The sequence below is a fragment of the Crocodylus porosus genome, unplaced genomic scaffold (assembly GCF_001723895.1).
Source record: "Crocodylus porosus isolate Cpor-Errol unplaced genomic scaffold, CroPor_comp1, whole genome shotgun sequence".
Taxonomy (NCBI): Eukaryota; Metazoa; Chordata; order Crocodylia; family Crocodylidae; genus Crocodylus; species Crocodylus porosus.
Genome location: NW_017728907.1, coordinates 28,302,345 through 28,323,870, shown reverse-complemented (window position 1 = coordinate 28,323,870; position 21,526 = coordinate 28,302,345). Strand labels below are relative to the sequence as shown.

At 41.9% G+C, this 21,526-nt stretch overlaps 1 protein-coding gene across 3 annotated transcripts in view; it reads right to left on the bottom strand.

The window, feature by feature from the left end:
- The window catches only part of OLFM3 (olfactomedin 3), a 146,808-nt gene that overhangs the window by 19,091 nt on the left and 106,191 nt on the right, over positions 1 to 21,526 (bottom strand). For all 3 annotated transcript variants that reach the window (XM_019531008.1, XM_019531005.1, XM_019531007.1), the window contains exons 2-4: positions 19,080 to 19,226; positions 10,805 to 10,960; positions 5,286 to 5,505 (exon numbers count right to left, since the gene is read on the bottom strand). In XM_019531008.1, the coding sequence (XP_019386553.1) occupies positions 5,286 to 5,505; positions 10,805 to 10,960; positions 19,080 to 19,226 (523 nt within the window). The remainder of the gene's footprint in view (positions 1 to 5,285; positions 5,506 to 10,804; positions 10,961 to 19,079; positions 19,227 to 21,526) is intronic.

Here is a 21,526-nt window from a genome sequence, read left to right as displayed (position 1 = left end):
CGTAGGGCTGGCCACAGAGGCCCTCAGCTATAACAGTGGCCCTCCTCTGGACCCTCTCCAGGTTCTCCACATCCTTCTTGAAGTGCGGCGCCCAGAACTGGACACAGTTCTCCAGCTGCGGCCTGACCAGCGCCGCATAGAGGGGGAGCAAGACCTCTCTGGACCTGTTAGTGATGCCCTTGTTGATGTATGACAGGGTGTGGTTGGTTCTGCCTATTGCTTCATTGCACTGGTGACTCATAATCATCCTGGAGTCAATTCAGATCCATCTCTGCTTCTGTGCTGCTGAGAGGGTCAGCTCCTAACCTATAACCATAATGCTGGTTCCCTCTCCCCAGGTGCAGCACCCTGCACTTGTCCTTGTTGAACCGCATCCTGTTCAGATCCGCCCACTTCTCTAACCTATCCAGGTCTGCCTGGATGCGGTCCCTGCCTGCTGGTGTATTCACTTTGCCCCACAGTTTGGTGTCATCAGTGAACTTGAACAGGGTGCTCTCCCCACCCTTGTCCAGGTCGCTAATGAAGATGTTGAACAGCACCAGCCCAAGGACCGAGCCCTGGGGGACTCCACTGCCCACATCCTCCCAGGCCGACTTCGACCCATCCACCACAACCCTCTGGGTTTGCCCCTGGAACCAGTTTGCCACCCATGTGACCATGCATTCATCAATGCCGCAGTCCCTCAGCTTGCCCACCAGAATTGGGTGGGACACTGTGTCGAAGGCCTTCTGGAAGTCCAAGAAGATGACATCGACTTCCTCCTTCCCATCTAAGCTCTTTGTTACCTGGTCCTAGAAAGAGACCAGGTTAGTCAGGCAGGATCAGCCTTGCATGAACCCAACCTCACTTTCCTTGCAGGGCTCTCACAAATGTGGCCCTTGATAATTTGCATAGATTGAACCATTTTGCAAGTGAACAGACATTCACTTTTGACTCTGGAAATGCAGGCACATGCCTGCAATGGTTCAGGCCTGAAGCTGGGGGGCACTAGAGAGAGTCCTTCACTGGAGGAAAACTAAGCTGAGGGAAGGGGCATGGCCAAGCCTGGGCAGGTAAGTATGATTGGGGAAGGCTTTAAACCCCCACCCTGGCCTGCAGGTCTGCCTGGAGGGGGAAAACAGTTCCTGTCAGGGGTCCCTAACCCCCTTATCCCCATTCACTCTCTGGCTGGTGGCAGGAGGAGGGGTGGGGCCAGACCCTAGTAGTCTAAGGGGAAGCGGGGGTTTAAATTCCCCATTGGGTGGGGCAGTGGTGCAGGCACTGATAGGATGCACTTGTGAACCTGGAGGCATGCACCCAGGCATTGTGGTGACCAGGTGCCAGTAGCCTGAAGGGAAGGGGGGGTTTAATTCCCCCATTGCAGGCAACAGTGGTGGGGACATGGGCACAGCACCCTCTGAGGAGTGGCCAGCCAGCTGCGGGGAGGGGAGATCTGACCTGGCTGCAGGGAGGGGAGCCGACGCTAGTTACAGAGCCTGATTCACTACTGCCCCCCGCTGCAGCGGCCTGGCCTGGGCAGGGGTGGTCCTAGTGGGCAGGGGTCAGTGCCTGTCACCTCCTTTCTCCAGCTTTACATGGGGGCCACAGTTTGCAGGCAGGCAACAGCTGCAGTGTGGCTCCCAGTGGCGGTGGTGGAGGAGCAAACTTATCGCAGCAGGCAGAGGTGAAGCACCTGTCACCTACTGCTTGCTTGCAGTGGTGGTCAGTGTTTGGGGCAGGCTGCTGCAGGCCAGGGGCATGGGCAGTGGCAGGGGAAGGCAATGGACAACTGCAGCCCATTCTAGCCTATCCCCATGGCCCAGGGGCATAGGCGGTGACCAGTCCATGGCAGCCCACCCTGAGCCCCTGGCACTGCCATGAGCAGGCAGCAGGTGACAGGTGTCTCACCTCCAGCCACCATAATAGTTTGCTGTGCCACCAGGAGAAGGAAGGGTGGGCTGCCATGGGCCAGTCACTAACTATGCCCTTGGGCTGTGGGGCCGGTCCTGACCAGGTTGCATTCCTGGGTTACAGGACCAGGCCTGCAGCAGTCCATTGCCTCTCCTTGCCATGGCCCATGCCCCTGACCTGCAGCAGCCTGCCCTGAGTGCCCGGTGCTGCCACTAGCATAGGATGGGTTCCAGGTTCTGCAACAAGTTTGCTCCAACTCTACTGCCACCGCTGGGGCGTGTGTGTATAGGGGGGGCACACGTAGCAGTTGCAGCCCGCAAACTAAAGGAGATAGAGAGCACTGATCCCTGCTCCTTGGGGCCACCATAGCCTAGGCCGTGCTGCCGCAGTGGGAGGCAGCAGTGAATTGGGCTCTGTAACTAGCCTCAGCTATCCCTTCCCTCCCTGCAACCAAGTTATGTCCCGCTCCCCATAGCCAGGTGACATTGCCCATTCCCTGCCCCCCCCCACCGTGGCTGGCTGGCTGCTCCTCGGAGGTACTCAAACCAGGCCACAGTGTCATAGAATCAGAAAATTTGTGTTGCTCAAGAGGCCATTTGGGAGCTCAAGAGGCCATCTAGTCCAACCCTCTGGTTGGACCATTCCCAACTAGATCATCCCAGCCAAAGCTTTGTCTAGCCTGGTCTTGAAAACCTCCAAGGATGGAGCTTCCACCACCTGTCCGGGTAACCTGTTCCAGTGTTTTACTACCCTCCTAGTGAGAAAACTCTTCCTAATATCTAACCTAAACTTCCCTTACTACAACTTGAGACCATCACTCCTTTTCCTGTCATCTGCCACCACAGAGAACAGTTTAGCTCAATCCTCATTTGAACCCCCACTTCAGGTAGTTGAAAGCTGCTATTAAATTCCCCCTCAGTCTTCTCTTCTCTAGACATGGGTGACTGGTGCCTGTACTGGTGCATGGGATTTTTCTGTCCTAAGTACTGAACTTTGTACTTGTCCTTGCCATGCAGACCTGGCAGCAATCCAGAGAAGGGTTTCCCACCCCTGCCCCTTTCTCAGCCAGCCAGAACAGTGATAGTGCTCAGAGATATAGAGCATTACCATTTGTAAGCCCAAATTCACTTTAGCAGGTGCTGTGAAAAGGCCTGTACAGAGCAGTGTATAAAATGGAGGGATTGATTTGTCTATAAAACCTCAGAAGAAGGAGGGGAAGGTGGGAGTGCTGGAGAAAGACAAAGAAGCAATAAACCCATATGGACAAAAGGGGTCACATAAACTAATCCTGGTAATGGGACAAGAAACCCTAGTCCCTGTGTAGACCATACTTAACACAATCCAATCTGTAGATGATTTCTTGTTTGGAATCCATAATCTTAGGAGTAAAATTGCACTTAACTGTGGCCTAGGATAATAGGATCCTATAGCATCCTAGAGGATAATATAGAATGCCGCAGAAGGCAGAGATGAGGAAAGAAAAGTAAGGAGGGTTACAAAAGGATTGAAAGCACAAGTAAAAAAAAGGAAAAAAGAAGTAAAGAATGTGAAAAGTAGGCCTGAGGAAATTATATAATTACATCCATATCTGAAGCAAAACAGAGTTACAGACTGAATTCAGAATCAATGTGGAGATGGATTTCCTGTAAATCCTGTGTATATGGATATTTATACAGAGATGTGAGGGTTTTTTGAGCTTGCATTATAGTTTTCATTCATCTCTCTTATACAGGCATATGAAGACCAGAGAACAATATGAGTGTCATGCTGTGAGTGCATGGGTGTGTTGATGTTCCTATATTTTTAAAGCAGAGCTACCAACTACTGGTCTGTGGAAACCCTCTATCTGCCTTTCGCACTGTGGTGGCGGCGGGGAGGCGGACTGGTTAACTGTGGGAGCTCATCTTTGCAGCATCTGGCCCATGCAGTGTGCCAGCTGGGGGCTGCATGCTGGTGTTGTATGTAGCCCCTAGCTCCACCAAAGTTGGAGAGTCAATTGTCAACATACAAAACTGCACATATTACAAGGGCCAGAGGGAAAAGGGGCTTTGTTTAAGGAAATAAGAGAGAGAGAAAGTAAAGCTTATGGGAAGAATGCATAAGTATCCACGACTTAAAGGTCATTCTGATATTTAGAATATTTCCACGCTGCAGTCAGTTCATTGATCAGTATTACAAGTATTCACCCGACCAGCTGATGAAAACAAGATGAATTAAAAACATAGAATGCAATCTTCTGATTCCTAATGTATGCAACAGAGCATTAAAAACCCCCCCTGCCATTTACTCTACGTTTCTATCTCACTAATGCATAGTAATACCTGTATGGTATTTTGTCCTGGCCGAACCTGGGTATCTTCTGTCAGCATAGTAATTTGATATTATATGTGTGTACTGAAGGGGAGAATAAATTCATTTAAAAAATCTGTTTGAGAAATTCTTTCATGTATTTTTCCTATCACTGATACGCTATTTCTGGTATGAAAAGAAACAGCTGAAAATAAAGAATTTCAGAGGATAACCCAGTCTAGATTTATTTTTTTCTGTCTCTCCCATTGCTTCAAAGAAAGCCCACTTATTTTATTACGGAAAGCACCTCTCTGTTTAATAACAGATTTCAGCTGCCATCCATTGACTATGAAAGCAAACATCCAAAACATGAAAATGAAGGTAGCTCTTATGAGTCTGTGCCCTGGAATTTCACTATTGTGTTTCTTTTGCTTTATAATGAATTTGGTTATCATAAAAGCAGCTGGATGGCCAGTACTGGAAGGTAAATGCTTTCAGTAAACAATAGATATTTGCTTCTAAATAACATTGTCAATCTATATATCTCAAAATACTTTAAATGAGTGGCCCCTAATGAGTTACTGCCCAATCCATTCATGTGAGTCAGAGGGGATACTTTTTTTTACATTGACGTTAACTGGAAGGAGCTAGGCTCTATAAGTACTTGTATCATGACTATAAGGTAAACAAGTATTAATTATACTTTGGGCAAGAAGGTTAAGGGTGACATTTAAAAAAATGACCCCTAATTTTAGCTATCCAATATTAAAGAAGTGCCTGTTTTCAGAGATGTCAGGAACTCACTGCATCAAACTGAAGTCAGTGTGTGGGTTCCCAGAAGCTTAGACTCTCTCTGAGACCCACAAGATGCCTTTAGCAGCACTGAAAATAAAACACATTGCTATGTTTCATCAGCAAGTGATGCAGACAGAAATGTAAAACAGTTTGCTTTCAGCCAAGTTACTTTGTATTTACACTAATATAACACAAATCAAAATCTGGTGCACTGTGTATCTAGAACTGAAACCAGAGTGTTGTGTGTTTCTTTAAGGAAGTGATGAAGATGCAATCTAGGAATTAAATTTAGCATGAAATTGTTCACTTACTGAGCTTTTTCATGCAGTCTCGAAGCCTGGTTTCTAAACTGAGCACCCTCTGGTGTAGTTCCTCATAGTCATAGGCACCAATTTCTTCCTGAATCCCTGTGAGAACTGCAGACAGATTCCTAATTTCCTCCTTGAACTGGGTGATTAATTTGGCATCAGTTTTGTATTGTTCCAGAACTGGGATCAATGGCAGGAGCTCATCCATCTTTTCCTTCAACTCCTGAAAAGCAGTCAGTTGTGGATTAGAGCAATTTAAAAGAGTTCCAAGCCCCTCACTCCCTTTAATATAATATTTATGACTGATTATTAAAATGCTTATTAATTTTAGTTTCAGATCCATTACTGTTATATTGAGAAAGTTCTAGCAACCTCAGGATTAATGGCAGCAAATGTTGGAAAACATGTTGAAAGAGAATAATCCATTTCTACTGAAAGTACAAAATTATTTTTAAGAATCAGGAAACAAACCTTCTGTGACTTATCTTTTCCTCCACAGGATACAAAAGGCCACTGGCTACCTCTTTCTTGAAAGAAGGTGATTGTGCTTTAATGCTTCATTGCGGGGGAAGATGTAGCACCAACTTTTACAATATCATTATAATAGCTGAACTATTGTTGTTTATTTTATTCCTTATATAAACTACTACTGAGTGTATTTCTGACAGCTGCAGTATTCAGCACATATCCTTTCACTGATCTGTACACAATTATGTCTTATCTGATTTAGAATCCAACATTGGGTATGAGTTCAAATCATCCTGGCTAATACTCATTTATCAACCATGGTTTTTATATGTCATCATCATGTTGTATCATTTGATTCAGGTCACATCCACGGCCTTGACTAACTCATATTAGTGTCCAGCAAAGATGTTACTACCTGACCATTCCTTCTCTTTTGCATAGCTGGATAGCTTTTCCAAGTCATGGATAAGTTTACTGAACACAATTCCTACTTTGGATTCATGGGCTGTACCCAGATGTGCAGGCATGTGCAGTTTGTGGGGCTACAGACCTCTTTGTGGCCTCACAAATTGCACAACTGGAATGTTAAACTGTCCCCAAGCTGCAGATGTGCAGTCTGGGAGCAAATTTTGCTGCCGAAAAATCTCAGTAGCAAAAAAAACCAAACAGTGAGAAGAAAAGCAGCATGGAGCTTGTGACAGGAGCATGAACTGGCAGATATAGCAACTTGGTCCTCTAGGAAGACACTTTGATTGCCGGCCAGAGCATCTTAACTCCTTTAGTTGTGTCCTGGATTCTCCAGCACATCAGGCAACAAGAGGAGCTAGGGAAGGGCAATTTGCCTGAAGTGGGGCAATTCTTCATCAAAGCAAATGTTCAGGGGCATGTGCTGCAGTCAAAACAGTAGCAGCACAAATCTGTGTCACTACTAATTTTGCCGCTGCAAGTCTATGCTTTTGCATATAGGGGTGCACCCATGGGTTATACCATGTTTAAGTCTTTACCATATTGAAAAAAGATTGTATGTTCCTTACTTGAATGCTTTTTTAGCTAGGTCCTAATCCTTTTTACCACTTTTCCATAGCTATGTACTTTCTTAATACCCTCATCAAGGTTTCAATAAAAATAAATAGTCTAAAAATAAGTAGATTTCATTAAGGCAACTGATTCTTGTTTAGGCACCATATTGTTGAGAATTCTAGTGATTAATTTTTTTTCTTCATGGAACATAAATTTGTCCTTATCATAACACATGCAGTCAAACATTTTACAATTCTATTTATTATTTAAAGGAACAGCAGGATTTCAGGAGGAAATGTCAGAGAGACAGAAGGAGGTGCAGCCTAGACAAAAAAGGAAAAAAGGGAATGGAGATGTAGGCTTAGCATAAAGATAATAACAGAACCCCTGTGAGCAGATGAGGTCACCCACAAAGAGAATATAGAGAAGAAAAAGAGAGGAAACCATGGATGGCATCCTGGGAACATCAATAGATGAAAGATAATCAGCTAAGGGTGGTGCTGAGGGAATGGTCATCAAGGTAGAAGGTAAAAAATCTAGAAAGAACAGTGTAATAAAAACCCAAGAAAATGGAGGGATGATGCTTTCAATGATTGCAGAAACATGAGGAATGCGTATAATTTAAATGTAATTTGTGTTAAAGGATTCCATAAATACTATGGGGAGTTCTTAAAGTTGAAAATTATGACTATACCCTGAAGGAAAGAGTGGGCAGGAAGGCAGGTTCAGGTAGACGTGTTTATAGATACCTCTGACCTGCCTATCTTTCAGATGTGGTACAAAATAATTACCATGTCATAATAATTTTTTCTGTATGTGATTATAACATATATGAATTTTTTTATTAAGTTCTTCATAATTTTCTTCTTCCTTCTTTTCAACTGGCATTTGTTAGTAACTCCAGAGAAAAAAAAATTCATATGTATTGACAGGAAATATATTGTATATATAGTAGGCCTGTGTGAAGCAGCAAGTATTTGCTTCGGATTTGGATTTGGTCGATCCAGAGGGACACTGATTTGATTCAGTGATTTGAATCACTGTCCCAATTCGAGTGAGTGGAATCAGATCTGAAGATCTGACACTGCTTAGGAGATTTGACCATAGAATAAACAGGCAGGAGTCCTCACCAGGCTGGACACAGTTGTCTGCAGCTGGCAAGTCTGTTTTGGTGGGTGGAGGGAAGGGGCATGGAGGGGGGGCATATCAATGCCCTCAGAGCGAGGGAGGGATTGGGGTTGGGGCCCGGATAAGCATCCCAGCTGGGTTGAGGGGACATGGAACTTGGGGAGGGGGACTCATGCCACTGTGTGCTGCCACATGCCGCTGCTTCAGGAGGGCATGGGAACGGGCGTGGGTCTCTGGATCTGCGCGGGGTGGGCTGGGCTGCATTCTGGACAGGCAGTGGAAGGTGCTGGGAGTGGGGGCTATTCCCTCCTGCCACTTGCCCAGCTTTCCCATGTCTTCTGGACAAGCCACGACTTCACCCCAGCTGGGCAAGCAGTGGCAGGGCATGGGGCCAGGCACGTGCACCCAGATCGGAGAGGGGTCGGTGGCAGGGGCCATGGGGAATTTTAGGGTGGCTGCAGCCCCCACTCCACTGCGCTCTATGTGGTGGGTGGACCTAAGGATGTGCCCTAGGCTGCAACTGGGGCTAGCTACCCAGGAGCACAGCCTGGCGGCAAGCAGCTGATGCTAATATCTTAGAGTACAGCATGGCTCAGCCCACCGATGCAGATCCGGGGGCACATGTCCACTCCCATGCCCTCCCAGACTGGCGGCGTGCAGAGGCATGCAGTGGCAGAAACCCCCCTCCCCAAGTCCTACATCCCCTCGGTCTGGCCGGGTAGCTTGTCTCAGCCCCATCTCCAATCCCACCCTCACTGTTGGGGTGTTGATCTGCTTGCCCATACCCCTTCCCTCTCCCCTTTGCCCACCACAACAGACTTACTAGCTTGAGGCAGCTGAGGCCAGTGTGGTGAGGACCGCAGCCTGCTTGGTCTATGGCCTAATCTTCAAATCAATGCTGAATCTCTTCCGAATTGATTTGGAGGCTTCTGATTTGATTTGGACCTTTAATTGGTCTCCAAATTCAATTCAGATTCAGCCGCCAAATTGGGCCGAATCTCCTCTGAATCAAATCAGCTACCGAAGCTTTGCACAGCCCGAATATATAGCTAATGTGAGCTGTAGAAGTTTGAATTTTTAAATTACACATTGAAATGTTATTAATGTAAATGCATTTAGTGTCAGAAGTTCCCTTTGCTGCTCAGAACTATAGATTTTACTCATTAGAAAAGTTCCATTCATCGTATGTACCCAGAAACTGATGAATTAAAGTAAAATGGAAAAAGAGAAGCAGAATTGTTTACTACTAAAACTACATATGTAGAACCATAAACTTCTAGCTTTTTACAAAACCATAAATTAAAAACTCTTTTCTCCAAAGTGAGTCCAATCCTACTGTCAATAAAGTAAATAAGAGTGTTGCCTTTGACAGCAGTGAGAATAAGCCAAATCCTAAGAGATTTCATAATTTGATGATAGTGAGTGAACAGGGCTATATAATAGTACTAAGCTTGGTCTGAACTGAAGTGATACTGGATGAGGTAGCAAGGATAGACAAATTTCACTGTCTCAGGAATGGGATGCAGTACCAGAATTTTAGTGGATTAAAATTCTGAAAGACATCAGCATATGGTATTATTTTGACCTTTTATATTACTCTATAGTATGACTGGCTGGAAATCTGTCTTTTACTCCTGGCAAACTGTCAAGCTGGTCCTGAAGGCCCAGCCAAAAAAAAATGTCAAATGTTTAAAAGGTTAGAGTAGGGAAGTACAACACGCTGCTACTTTTGACAGCCTATATCAGACATTTAAATTCTGATATTTTGTTTATGCAGAAAATGTAATGAGAATATAAAGTGAGTAATGGCACAACACAGATGTGTTATTATGGTGATGAATGTTGTAACGGGAGATGTTAAAAAAGGTTAAGAGGATCCAAACTTGGACTTTAAGCCTAATTAAAAAGATCAAGTAAATTTTTTCCTCCATAGGAAGGTTATTATTGTATTCATTCCCTAAATTAACAGGAGCTGTTGGGTGTTCAATGGCTCTGGAAAATCATAACACTCGGAGGTGATTAATTATGTATTTAGGTGCCATACTTTGACTACTGACTTTTGAACATGTATGTCTTTGGGTTTATGTTTGACCACACATGAACACATTGAAAGGCATAATACTTTAACTATATTCCAAGGATGAAAATTATGTTAATAGACTCTATTTTATATTCCTCACACATTCAGCACTCTTATTCAGTTGGACCCAGAACGTGCAACACTCTAATATCCCTCTATAACATGGTCTCAGAGTAATTTAGATGGCCTCATCAGAATATACATTACTATTTTCTAAGCATCATGTGTCCAGATTTCATAGCAAATAGGTTGGTTAGTGTTGTATTGGTAATTAGACCTTTTTTTACCCAATTAAGAAACTGATCACATACATTTTTGCTTATACCATATGTGAGACGAGAAAAAAAATCGCAACTGCAAAACAAGTATAACTATCAGAAAAACCCCCTCAAACCTCTTTAGTTTTTAGTGATACTGAGAAATTAAGTTATTGTAATTCTTTATTATAAACTTCTTTTTCTTTAGCTCAACTAAATGTCAGACAGTGGTAAAGTGCAAAGCTCCATAGCTGTTTGCTATTAATTCCCTCAACTTCCTCATTTATTACTTATGCTTGACTGAATATAAACTTCTCATTATGACAGGCAGATAGATACAGCAAAATAAGATTATGTTTATAATGCCATTTCTATAAAGTCTTAATAATTAATGGTCACTCCCTAATATTGTTAACTTGAATAGAGAAAGAGATTATCACCATAAAAGGTGTTATTATGTTTTTATTTGTCATATTGCTTTTGTATGAGCATTTTCAGCTCAGAGTTCAGCAATCTGTGGTGCATAGCTTCTCACAGGCTTTCAAAGTTATTATTAAAATAAAACCTACTTGAAAATGTTTTGTCATTAATGTCTTCCGATCATCTTCAATTTGCCGAAACTTGGCCTTCAGCCCTTTCATTTGTGTTTCCATTTTTAAAACATACTGGAAATCCCTTTGAGTCCGCAAATTTAAAACTTCAATAGATTGGGACATATTCTGAACCTGTTAAAAGAAGAAGACTCTCTAAATGCACTCTTTTTCAATATATCTGTAGGTAAATGTCAAGAGATAAAATGTCATGCTTCAGTCAGTGCTTCAATTATTAGCTATTTTATAACACTGGAGCTTTGAATTCATAACTGCATAACCATATGGAAAACAGGCCACATTCTGGCAGTCACACTTGGGTAACCCCACAGAAATCAGTGGTATTGTTTCAGTAAAAATAAGAAAGAAATGTTTCCAAAAGTCATTATACATACCCTAAAGAAAACTGTTGAATACTCTGAATATTTAGCAAGGGGAAGAAATGTCCTAGGGCAGGGAATCATAAAGGAGGTTTGGGACTTAATATTCCTGAACAAAAAGACATAAGCATTCAATAGCTCAGGGAAATATAATGTATGGCTGTTATTCAGGATCTGATTTAAGTTTTAATTCTCAGCCATTGCTCTAACTAAAACTGTTTACAGAGGGTCTGAAGGAACAGGGAAAGAATGTGAGTTAAAGATCTTAAAATTTGACTTTATTTAGGTGTATGGAAGACCTGAAGTTACACTTGGCAAATAAAGTACTAATTGCCATTTAGACAGAAGTTAAAGTGTGTTGGGCAGTCTTTCAAAGGTTGATCTCTCAAGGGCTATGTATCTGTCATGACTTTTGGAAGCAATTATTTAGCACCTCACATTATTCAGATCTCATATCTAAGAGAGCAGATGTGATTCTGATCTTGTACACCAAAATAAATCAGGAGAATTCCAGTGAAGTCAGTGGAGTTAAATGGCTGAAATTAATGCAACAGAGAGAGGGTCTCCTTTAAAGAACTGTGGCACTTCAGGTTTCAATAATCATAAAAAGAGTTTTGCAAAGCCCTGTATTTTACATCCTGGTGATGAACTAATTTAAATGTTAATACTTTGTGAAACATCATGGTATCAGAATAAAGGCTGATACTTACATTTTAAGAAGGTACAGCTCACTGTTTTCTATGAGTGGGAATAAAATCCCACTCTTCAGGCTTTGTCCTGATTCTTCTTCAGTGGCAAAATTCCTATTGGCTTTAAAAGAAGTAGGCTAGCACACTTTGGGAACCCTATCAATTACTGGTGTTCACAAACAAAGGTATTTTTTAAATAACATTTTACAAAAGACTGCTTTAGCACCACTGTTAGGCTTTTACTCTTCATTGGCTATATTTACACATCTGCTTTATTGTGGAGTTGACTAATTAGCTCCACAGTAAAGCATCACAGTCTATACATGCTCCAGTGCTAGGGCACAGCAGTACTGTTGGAGACAGTAGTATCCTACAGCAGAGTAATAAACTGTGCTGAAACACACATGTAGTCAGTGACTGGGCAGAGGCCAGACTCCTGGCTTCTGCCTAGCCATACAGCTCTACATGTTTGGCACTCTTGTGCCACGCCTGGAGGCCTGGGCTGACTCTCTGAGTCTGCTGCCAACCCAGACCAGCTCTGCCCCAGCTCAAAGTGCTGCTATCCCAGGTACATATCTAGATGCTGCCCCCAGGAGCAGTTCACTGAAGCTCATAGTGCTCCAGAGTTTTTCGCATCGCATTAATTGCACATGTAGATGCACCCACTATAAATATTTCATTCAGAATTACCAAAGATTCTTGAGAAATATTTCCTAAATCTAATGTAGACTGAACAAATCAGCATCATTACTGTTATATTTTTGAGGTAGCAAGCTTTTGGGGACTAGAATTACATTTTTATCCTGAATTTGTACAGTTCCTAGCAAAACTGTGACCTGGTCCATGACTGCAGTTCTTAGGGAACATCTATTCTGCCACTTTGTTGAACCCTGGAGCACTGCTGTGGCTACTTGGCCACTTGCCTCTACTTCATGCATAACAAACAGCAGCAATTAGGCCAAGTAGCCACCTTCAAAGGATTCGGTGCATCTACACGTGCATTTACATCACATTAAATTTACTACTCAGCAAACAGAAATAGGCCAGCTTCTACATATGCAGGTAGTAGAGGGCATTAATGCACAAAAGTTACCCCCAAATTAGTCCATACACACAGTGTTACTGCGCAGTAAGGTATCTACATGTGCGTTACTGCACAGTAACTAATTGGGTGTAAATTTGACACCTGTATCATACAGGTGTCAAGTTTACACACAGGTTGGTATAAGTCACCATAATTACTGTACAGTATGGGCATGCATGTGTAGATACACACCTGTACTGAGCAGTAATTTAGAATACTGCATGATAACTGTGCATGTATAGATACACGCACTGAGTTGTAAGTATTCCTGGGACAAAGAGCCCAAGAACACAGCTTTAGGCATGTGTTCAGCGCTCCTCTGAAGTGCATTGTGTAATATCTGGGCTTGGGCTCTCACAGAGCAAGAGAGACCGGGCTGGCTGTACTTCTTGGTGGCTGTCCGTGACTTGGCACAAGCATAGTGCAGACCAGCCAAGAGATACCAAAACGAAACAGATAAAGTAATAATATATTCTGATCTTGACATGTCCTTAGCTTTATATTCGAGCTCTCCCATTTAAATTATAGACTTATAACTGAACATATAATTAATGTTTTGCTAAACTGATCAGGCTTTAGCAGGCTCAGTCCCATAATGTCCTAAGGGCAAGATTCTATTCCATCTATTATGCTCATATCTCTGAAAAACATGGGTGCAAAAGATGAGTGAGTCCTTCTCCTCTTCACTGATTTTTTGATGACTTCCTCTTATATTGAAGATGATGATATGTTATTAAAGTGTGACTGGATTGGATTTTCATGATCTGAGCTGCATAGAATAGAATTACATTCCAATGAGATGCCCAAGAGGTGAAATCAAATCTGGCTCTAAGTGCCTCTACCATTCTACCTGGAAGACAAGCTTTAAAACCATATTGTGTAAGATGGCTCAACAACTAAAACTCTCTTCAGTAAAAAGAGGGGCTGTTGTCATTGTCTCTTTCATAAAGGGATTTTAATTACTGGAGTTATCTTCATTATAGTAGCTGCTATGTCTGTTATCTATCTAGATATGATACCTGGGATAGCTCTTGCCTCAAGTATTTTGAATAGAATTAGTTGAGAGTTGGAGAAGTTTTTTTATTTATTGTAGAGGGCATTATTTTAACAGTGTGTATTTAGAAGGATGCAAAGCAACCCATAACATTTGAGATTTTACTCTAAAATTCAGTTATACACAGAGTGTGTATACCATAGGATGAGGGTATGTTTACGGTTTTATACGTAGATATAAAATAAATAACTTTATTCAAATACAGTACTAGATATAGAAAGAGACATTGACAGAAATAAAGTTTCAAGTAATTAATAAAGAATAATTAGGAGAAAAGAACTCTAGATACAACTTGTCCACTTCCCTTTTTAAGGCAAGGATAGCTTGAGTCTTTATAAGCTTTATGAATCTTTTAAGTATGTACTCATACATTTGTCAATGAAAAAATATGCGGGGAAAAAGCAACATCTTTACTAGTTATAAAAATGAAACAGAACAGTAAAATAGGACATTTTGTTGTGATTGTTCTCATGGATTTTGTATATTCAATAAATTAATGGCCAAAGTTTATTTTAACTCATTTGATCAATGCAGAAAAAAAAATGTATGACTAGAAAACATTAGTGGTTCAGTTCTTGCTCAAGTAGAATTAATTTTGACTATCCATTCTAATGCATGAAGGGCAAGACTGTGTTGACAAGTATATGTAAACTTTGAGCTCTTATCCACAATTTTTAATTAATGTCCCATTATGCTAACAACTGTTCTATAATACTTTATGGTTATTATGCAACCTGAAATAACTTAATGTAATGTCCAGTTGAAAATATTTTTTTAAAGAAGTATAGGTTTGCTATCAATAATCTAGTCATTACCATTTTAGAAGATACTATTAATGGAATAAAGTCATATTTTTTCCTCTTCTAGATTCCTAATTACTGAAATTAAGCAAGTAAACCCCATGAGAGCTGCAAGAAAATTTGGAAGATTTCCTTTTGCCAGAAGCTACATTAATCAGAAATTACTACGAACTACAACATATGGGTACACTAAAGTAGGGATGTGATGATATTTGCCCAAGACATTAGTTAAAAGCAAATACTTTGTGAAGATTGATAATTTAGGTTTTTTTGTGTGTCAGATCAAAGGGTTAGTTGTGAAAGAGGTCATGGTATGGACTTCAAAGAGAGAGAGAAAGGGAGAAAGAGAGAGAGAGATTAAAACCTTTGTCATGAATATTTAAATACCTGGGAAACATGCCACAGTGAAAGCTCTGGAGAATGACATCTCCAAATATTTTATCAGCAACATATGTGCAGTATTGACAGCAACAGACACTCTCTATATTCCTTTATGTCCATATTTTCTATGCATCTTAGAGGAACTCCCTATATGAGTAGCAAGAGCCTTGACCTTTCTACCACTGTAATGCCCTACACCCCTGTCATACTTAGAAATAAAGTGCCATGTGGCTTCTAGGAATGGGGAAAGGGGGCAGCTGTTCAGGATGCTTGCAGTTATATATTGATAGTCTGAACTTTGCTGGAAGATAATTGGACTGATTTTGATCTCTGTTAGTGTTCAAATAGTGCCAGATAGTGACTTTAGTGGTAGGATTATTTGGAATTTAATCTCTTACAAGTGAGATAAAAATCAGGTCTTATCTGTTTTTTGCAAAATTAAGAGTCCTGTTTTAACTTCAATTTAGGGACTTGATATATACATGTGCATGCATGTAGAAATTAAGACTTATTTTAAATTCAGTGTTCATTCCCTAAATATTTATTACTTCAGATCCAAATATTTTGTTTCACCTATGTTGCTTCTGTAGTATGAAGTAAGTTGAAAGCTCAGATTTTCCCTAGGTTAAAGGAACACTATTTTGGTACAAACCCATCATAGCTGGCTCTACCACCCACTAAGCCTTGCCTAAAGAGGAAGACCATCTGCTTAGCTGGGGAAAAGGAGGGTGACACAAACACCATTTTTGCTTTCCAGTGATCCTTGGCTAATAAAATTGCTTATTGGCTGCTGTTAGTTATGAGGCTAAAGTGACTCCAAGATTGAAATGGAAAGGTTTCTCTCTAGACTCCTCTGGGTGCATCCAGACAACCACACATGTGCAGGGGCACACATTTCCTGTGGGACAAATAGTGGAGACACATATTTGTGTTGCTGCTTTTTGACTCAGGGCATGCCCCTGCATGTGCACTCTGGCATGTAGCAAATTAACTTAGGTGGGTTAGGGAAGGATAGGGTCAGCACCTGTGCTGGCCCCAGCAATATTACCTGTAGTCCTGAGGGTCTCCTGGGACAGCAGCAGACCCAAGGCAGCTGCTTGGAGCCTGGCCAGCATCTAGATCTTGGCTCTGGTCAGCCAGGCTTCCTTTCTGGTGGGATCTCCAGGTGTCACATTTTGGCACCATGTTGCAAATTAGTGGCAAATGGGTGCATGTAGGCCGTGTGCAGTTTGCATCACCTCAAAGCTTTAAGGCACTGAAAACCACACATGTACATTCATCTGGATGTGCCCTCTAAGTCCATTCTGAGACAAATCTAAATTCAAAAAGGGGGAGAAGAGGGCAGGGAATTGTGCTAAGACTCTACAAATGTCTACAGTATTTCATGCTGTGGCCTTGAACTCTATGCTTGCAGCAGCTGTAATTGAGATCAGTAATAAGCTTTGCCTGTGCAAGATCTGGTTCCATATTTGTATTTCTGTGATGTTACCATCCATAAAAGGTTTGGAAATAAAGTATTGAAAAGTGTGTTGACAAATATGTTTTTAGTCCTAAATTTTGTGTTATTCTCATCCCTCGTTTAAACATGGTCTCCACCCGTGGTTCTATATAGGGACTCACTTGTGGGCATATTTCACGGACATTTCATGGTGGCCCTGGCCCTCAGTGCTGATTGGCTGAGAGACACCAGGGAAGAGGAGGGATGAGGGGGTAACCAGCTTCTTGATTGCTGGCTGCTCTTGATTTAGCCCCACCCCCAGAACACTGATTGGCAGAGAGGATTCAGGGGAGTAAGGAGGGGCAGGCACTATCTTGTCTGCTGCCCTGTTCATGCTGTACTGCCAGCCAGTACCTTCCCCTCCCAGGCAGGCTGTGAGACTCACTCAGGAAGGGGAGACTTAATAAAAACTTATTTTTGTTAAGTTGTTTTGTCTTGTGGATTTTGCAGGCAACCCTGGATTTCACATTCTTCACAAAATCCACGAAACCACAATTTAGGTAGGTTCCTAGTTATATAAGAAGCCTAAACTTGGCTACTGCTACTGGGGATGCAAAACAATAGTTTGTGTTTTGATAACTACAGGATTTTTTCATAATTTCCTATGCAAGATAAACATAAGGGGTAATTGTGTAGTACTACAATGAATGGGGGCAAACAGGGCAGCAGCCCCAGCCACTGACCCTGGTTGCAAGGGGGGCGGGGCGTGATGTGGGGGAAAGGCACACATAAATAGCAGTAGTTGTTGTGCTGGCCTGGTTGCCACCACTTGCACTACCCTGGGCACTCAAGTGTACAGTAACATCTTTGAATATAATTTCCTTATATGGACTAATGTAGTTGCACCTGTGATGACAGTCTAGGAAATATGTGTAAGACAAGGATTTTTGTGAGTGATGTTATTTATGGCATCACCTGCATGGTGGGGATAGATTTAGACAAGCTTTCAAATGACAACAGGACTAAAGATACAACAGTTTAAAATTATTTTGCCTAATTTTGTGTTTTTGTACATACTATATGGCATAGAAAATTAATACACCTTCCAATAAAATTATATTTGTTTTTGCTTTGATCTTAAACTGAATTAGAGCCCTAGACCTCTAGTATATTTGTAAAGCTACTAGTTTCTTTTTAGCTGGATAAAAATGTGCTGTGTTATATGTGATGATGTAACACATCGTTTGCACCCCCCTTTCAAAATCCTAGATCTGCCCATAAATATAACCCATCTAACCTTTGATTAATTTAACTGTACATGCATTTGTTAATAAACATAGTGGGGACGTCTACACAAGACATTACATTGCCATAGCAATGTAGCAATGAGCTACAGTGATGTAGCATTGGCAGATAGAAACTCTGATGCCACAGCTATGTTGCGATAACAATGCGCTCCCTCCACTGGCAATGCATAGGGGGTGCATGCAGGTGCACATATATCCCCTGTGCGTGGTGGTGCACCCCCTGCAAAAAGGTCCCGTTCACTACCCCTTCCCCCAGCCTCCAACACCACTGGCAGCATCTGCAGGATCTCACTACTTACAACTGCTGCACTCCCGCTGCTGCCACTGCACTCCCACCACCACCATGCTCCCACAGCCACCATGGGCACGCATCGGTCATGGCTCCCTCACTATAGCGCATTGCTATGGTAATGTAGTGGCTAAAAATAACTGTGCACTGCCAGCACAGCACAGTATGGGCTGTTACTGCACCATCATTTAGTACTTCCAGAATGAAGTACGAAATGGTGGCACTGTAACAATGGCGCCATAGGGGCACATGTAGATGCACCCAGCGTGTAAGACTCTGGTAGTCTGGCAGAAAGATATATTGAACAGGATGCAATAATTTATTGTATTTAAGGAACTAGCATATGAACAAGTGGAAACTGTTTGGAATAATTCATATTTTAAGGAAATTAGTGTGCAGATAATATAATGTTTGTATTGATATGTTACAATCTGTTAATGAGTTTCAAGGGAATAAGCTTCCTATGATTTGGACAGGGGACCTAGTCTGACTCTGTACTTCTAGCAGATTTGGACTGGGATTTGCAACTACTTTTATGAAGAAAAAGTATCTTGATATTGACACATGAGCTTTTGTGAAAGTTAGAATTCAGGGGGTGAAATACAAAAGAGAATATGCAGCATTAAGCTGCCAGATCAATGACACAGTTGAGCAGAGCTATAGTGTAAAGAGAGAGATGAAGTGTGATTAAGGGTGGAAAAATGGGAAGGGATACAGAGAAATAACTTTTGTTAGATTACTAATGAAAAAAGTATCACTTGTTATTTTACAGAGGGAAAGGAAATTATTCCCTTTAGCAGAAAAAAAAGAGGACTACATCTGGAAGACTTACCTTCTCTAGCAGTTGTCTAAGTTGCCTGCTTTTGGCATCTCTGGAACACAGGTTTTGTTCTGGTGCAACAACAGTACAAATACATCGGCCATCAGGATCTTGGGCTGAACTATACACTTGCCACCCTTCCTTAGGGCTAATTTGAGTCTATAACAATATAATATAATAATACAGTTAATGAGCACGGAAAAAGTGATATTCATGAATATGTTTTGGAATTTTATTTTAAATTACTCTAGGAAAATATGCTTGTTCACTTACATGCTCTACATGCTCAAAATCAGGTGTCATTTAGTTATGATTTATTGTTCTCTTAACTGATAATTGGCAATTTTGTACAGTTACAGTTTTCCATCATGTATAATACCTTGTTAACAGTTCTTTGGAAATGCCTGACAAAGCTATATAATTACAAGTGTCATATTCAATCTGGACAAGAACAGTTTTCCACAGCACATGTTCATTGATTGCATTCTTTGGGTATTAATAGAGAACAAATACCATATTTGCTGAAGATACGACAGCCCCCCATTAATTAGATTCTATATATGGGAAATTTATAAATAAGTTATAATTTTTCCATGTATAGAATCTAATTATTGGAGGTTTGCCTTTAATTTGTTCCCCTCTGACTGATACAGCAGGAAAAATAAATCTAGGGGATCAGGTAGTCCCCTTGCACTCTGGTCCCCATCCCCAACTTCTGGCCCCTGCAGCCCCTACCCCTCCCTCCTTACTGTCATACCCTACCTCCTTTTGCACATGGAAGTGAGGGGCAAACTTGAAAACACTGGGCGCATCTACATGGGACGTTTACTGAGCAGTAGACTAATTAGTTATGCAGTAAATGTCTTATGTCCACCTGTGTGGCCTATCTGCCTTCAGGAAACTAATAAACTCCACAGCAGGAGTAAATACAAGTATAATCTTGTTGTGGAGTTTTTTACCCTGCAGCACTGCACAGATACGTTCTGATGTGTACGCACAAGTGTGTTTCAATGCGGGGGCTACCTGCTGGTTAGCCCCACACTGGAGCCCAGCTAGCCCCTCCACAGCACACTGAACTGGGTTGGAGCAACCCTGGCCTGGCAGGCTGACCCCCACCCCAGACCTCCTGTCAGCTGGGGCTGTTCTAACCTGACTCAACATGCTGCAGTCCCAGACACACGTTCAAATGGTGTGCCAAGGAGCAATAAACTCTGTCACAATATGCACCAGAGGTTATTGCTGTATGCTAATAGCACAGGTAGATGCACCCACTAACTCTGGAAAAAACCTCCCTATAGCAATTTGCATATTGCTATAAGTACCCATAGATTTAGTTTACCCAAGATATGGCCAGTTTTAGCACAGGCACTCCATACAACACACTTTTAAGCAGTATTTTAGCATTTACTTATATAAATAATACAAACTATGCATGATATCAGCCCAAAGTCAAAACACTCACGATTTACCACATAGTTCACTGGGCTAGGCCCCAGCAGAAGCCACAGCATGTTATCACATGGTAACCCCATAGCTCAGCACTTTTCAGTATGTGTGTATACTCCAGATACCCTCCACAAAGAATGTATGTGTTAATTAGACTCCCACTCATAACTGGCACTTGATGTTCTTGTCATGGGTCCTGGGATCCTCCAAAAATCTGTAAGTGTATGAGGCACAGGGCAATCTCGTGGTGGGTGGGGCACACTGATCATCTGCAACAGGCTGAGAGGGGGGTCAATAGAGGGATTCTGGGTGAACTGTTTGGGGCCCCATTTGGTGATGTTTGCCAGACATTTAAGGCTGGTGAAGAAACAGGAACCACTGGAAATGTGAAAGAAAACCACAGCTCAGCTGTGGGAGTGAAGAAGTCAAAATATATGCAATGTAGTGGCTCACTATGACTTTAAAAAGAGTGGGTGCTGAGGGGGACTTAGTGCAATGGGCACTACCCTATATTTTCCACAGGTAGGCTGTGCTGATTTAACTTTGTGGTAAGTTCTTGTCAGTTTGTTTACCTAATATGTGCTGTGTGTTTTATAATCATGCTTTGCATTGGCTGCATTTACTTACTTTCGTAGCTGGCTTCCATTATTGAACAGTTAAACTGCTTTTGGCAGGGGTTTGATGATAGTGCATTTAATGAGGTTTGCATGGAATTATAGGGGGAAAAAAACCTCATTTTGTATTCAAATAAATACAGTATATCCCTTTAGCATGCGTACTTTCTACCTTAGACTAAAAGAAACAAAGACAGGAAGAAAGAAATATACATATAAAGCCCCAAAGAGAGAGTAAAGCATGTATAACTCAGATTGTAAACACAGCCATGTGGAACTAACTTATAGCCAGTGCATCTGAAAACAGGTTAGCAGGGACCCATTTTAGTCTTAAAAGGCACTGCATACAGAAAACAGTCTTCCAGTTGTATAGTTACATGAACCAGAGGAAAAGATATA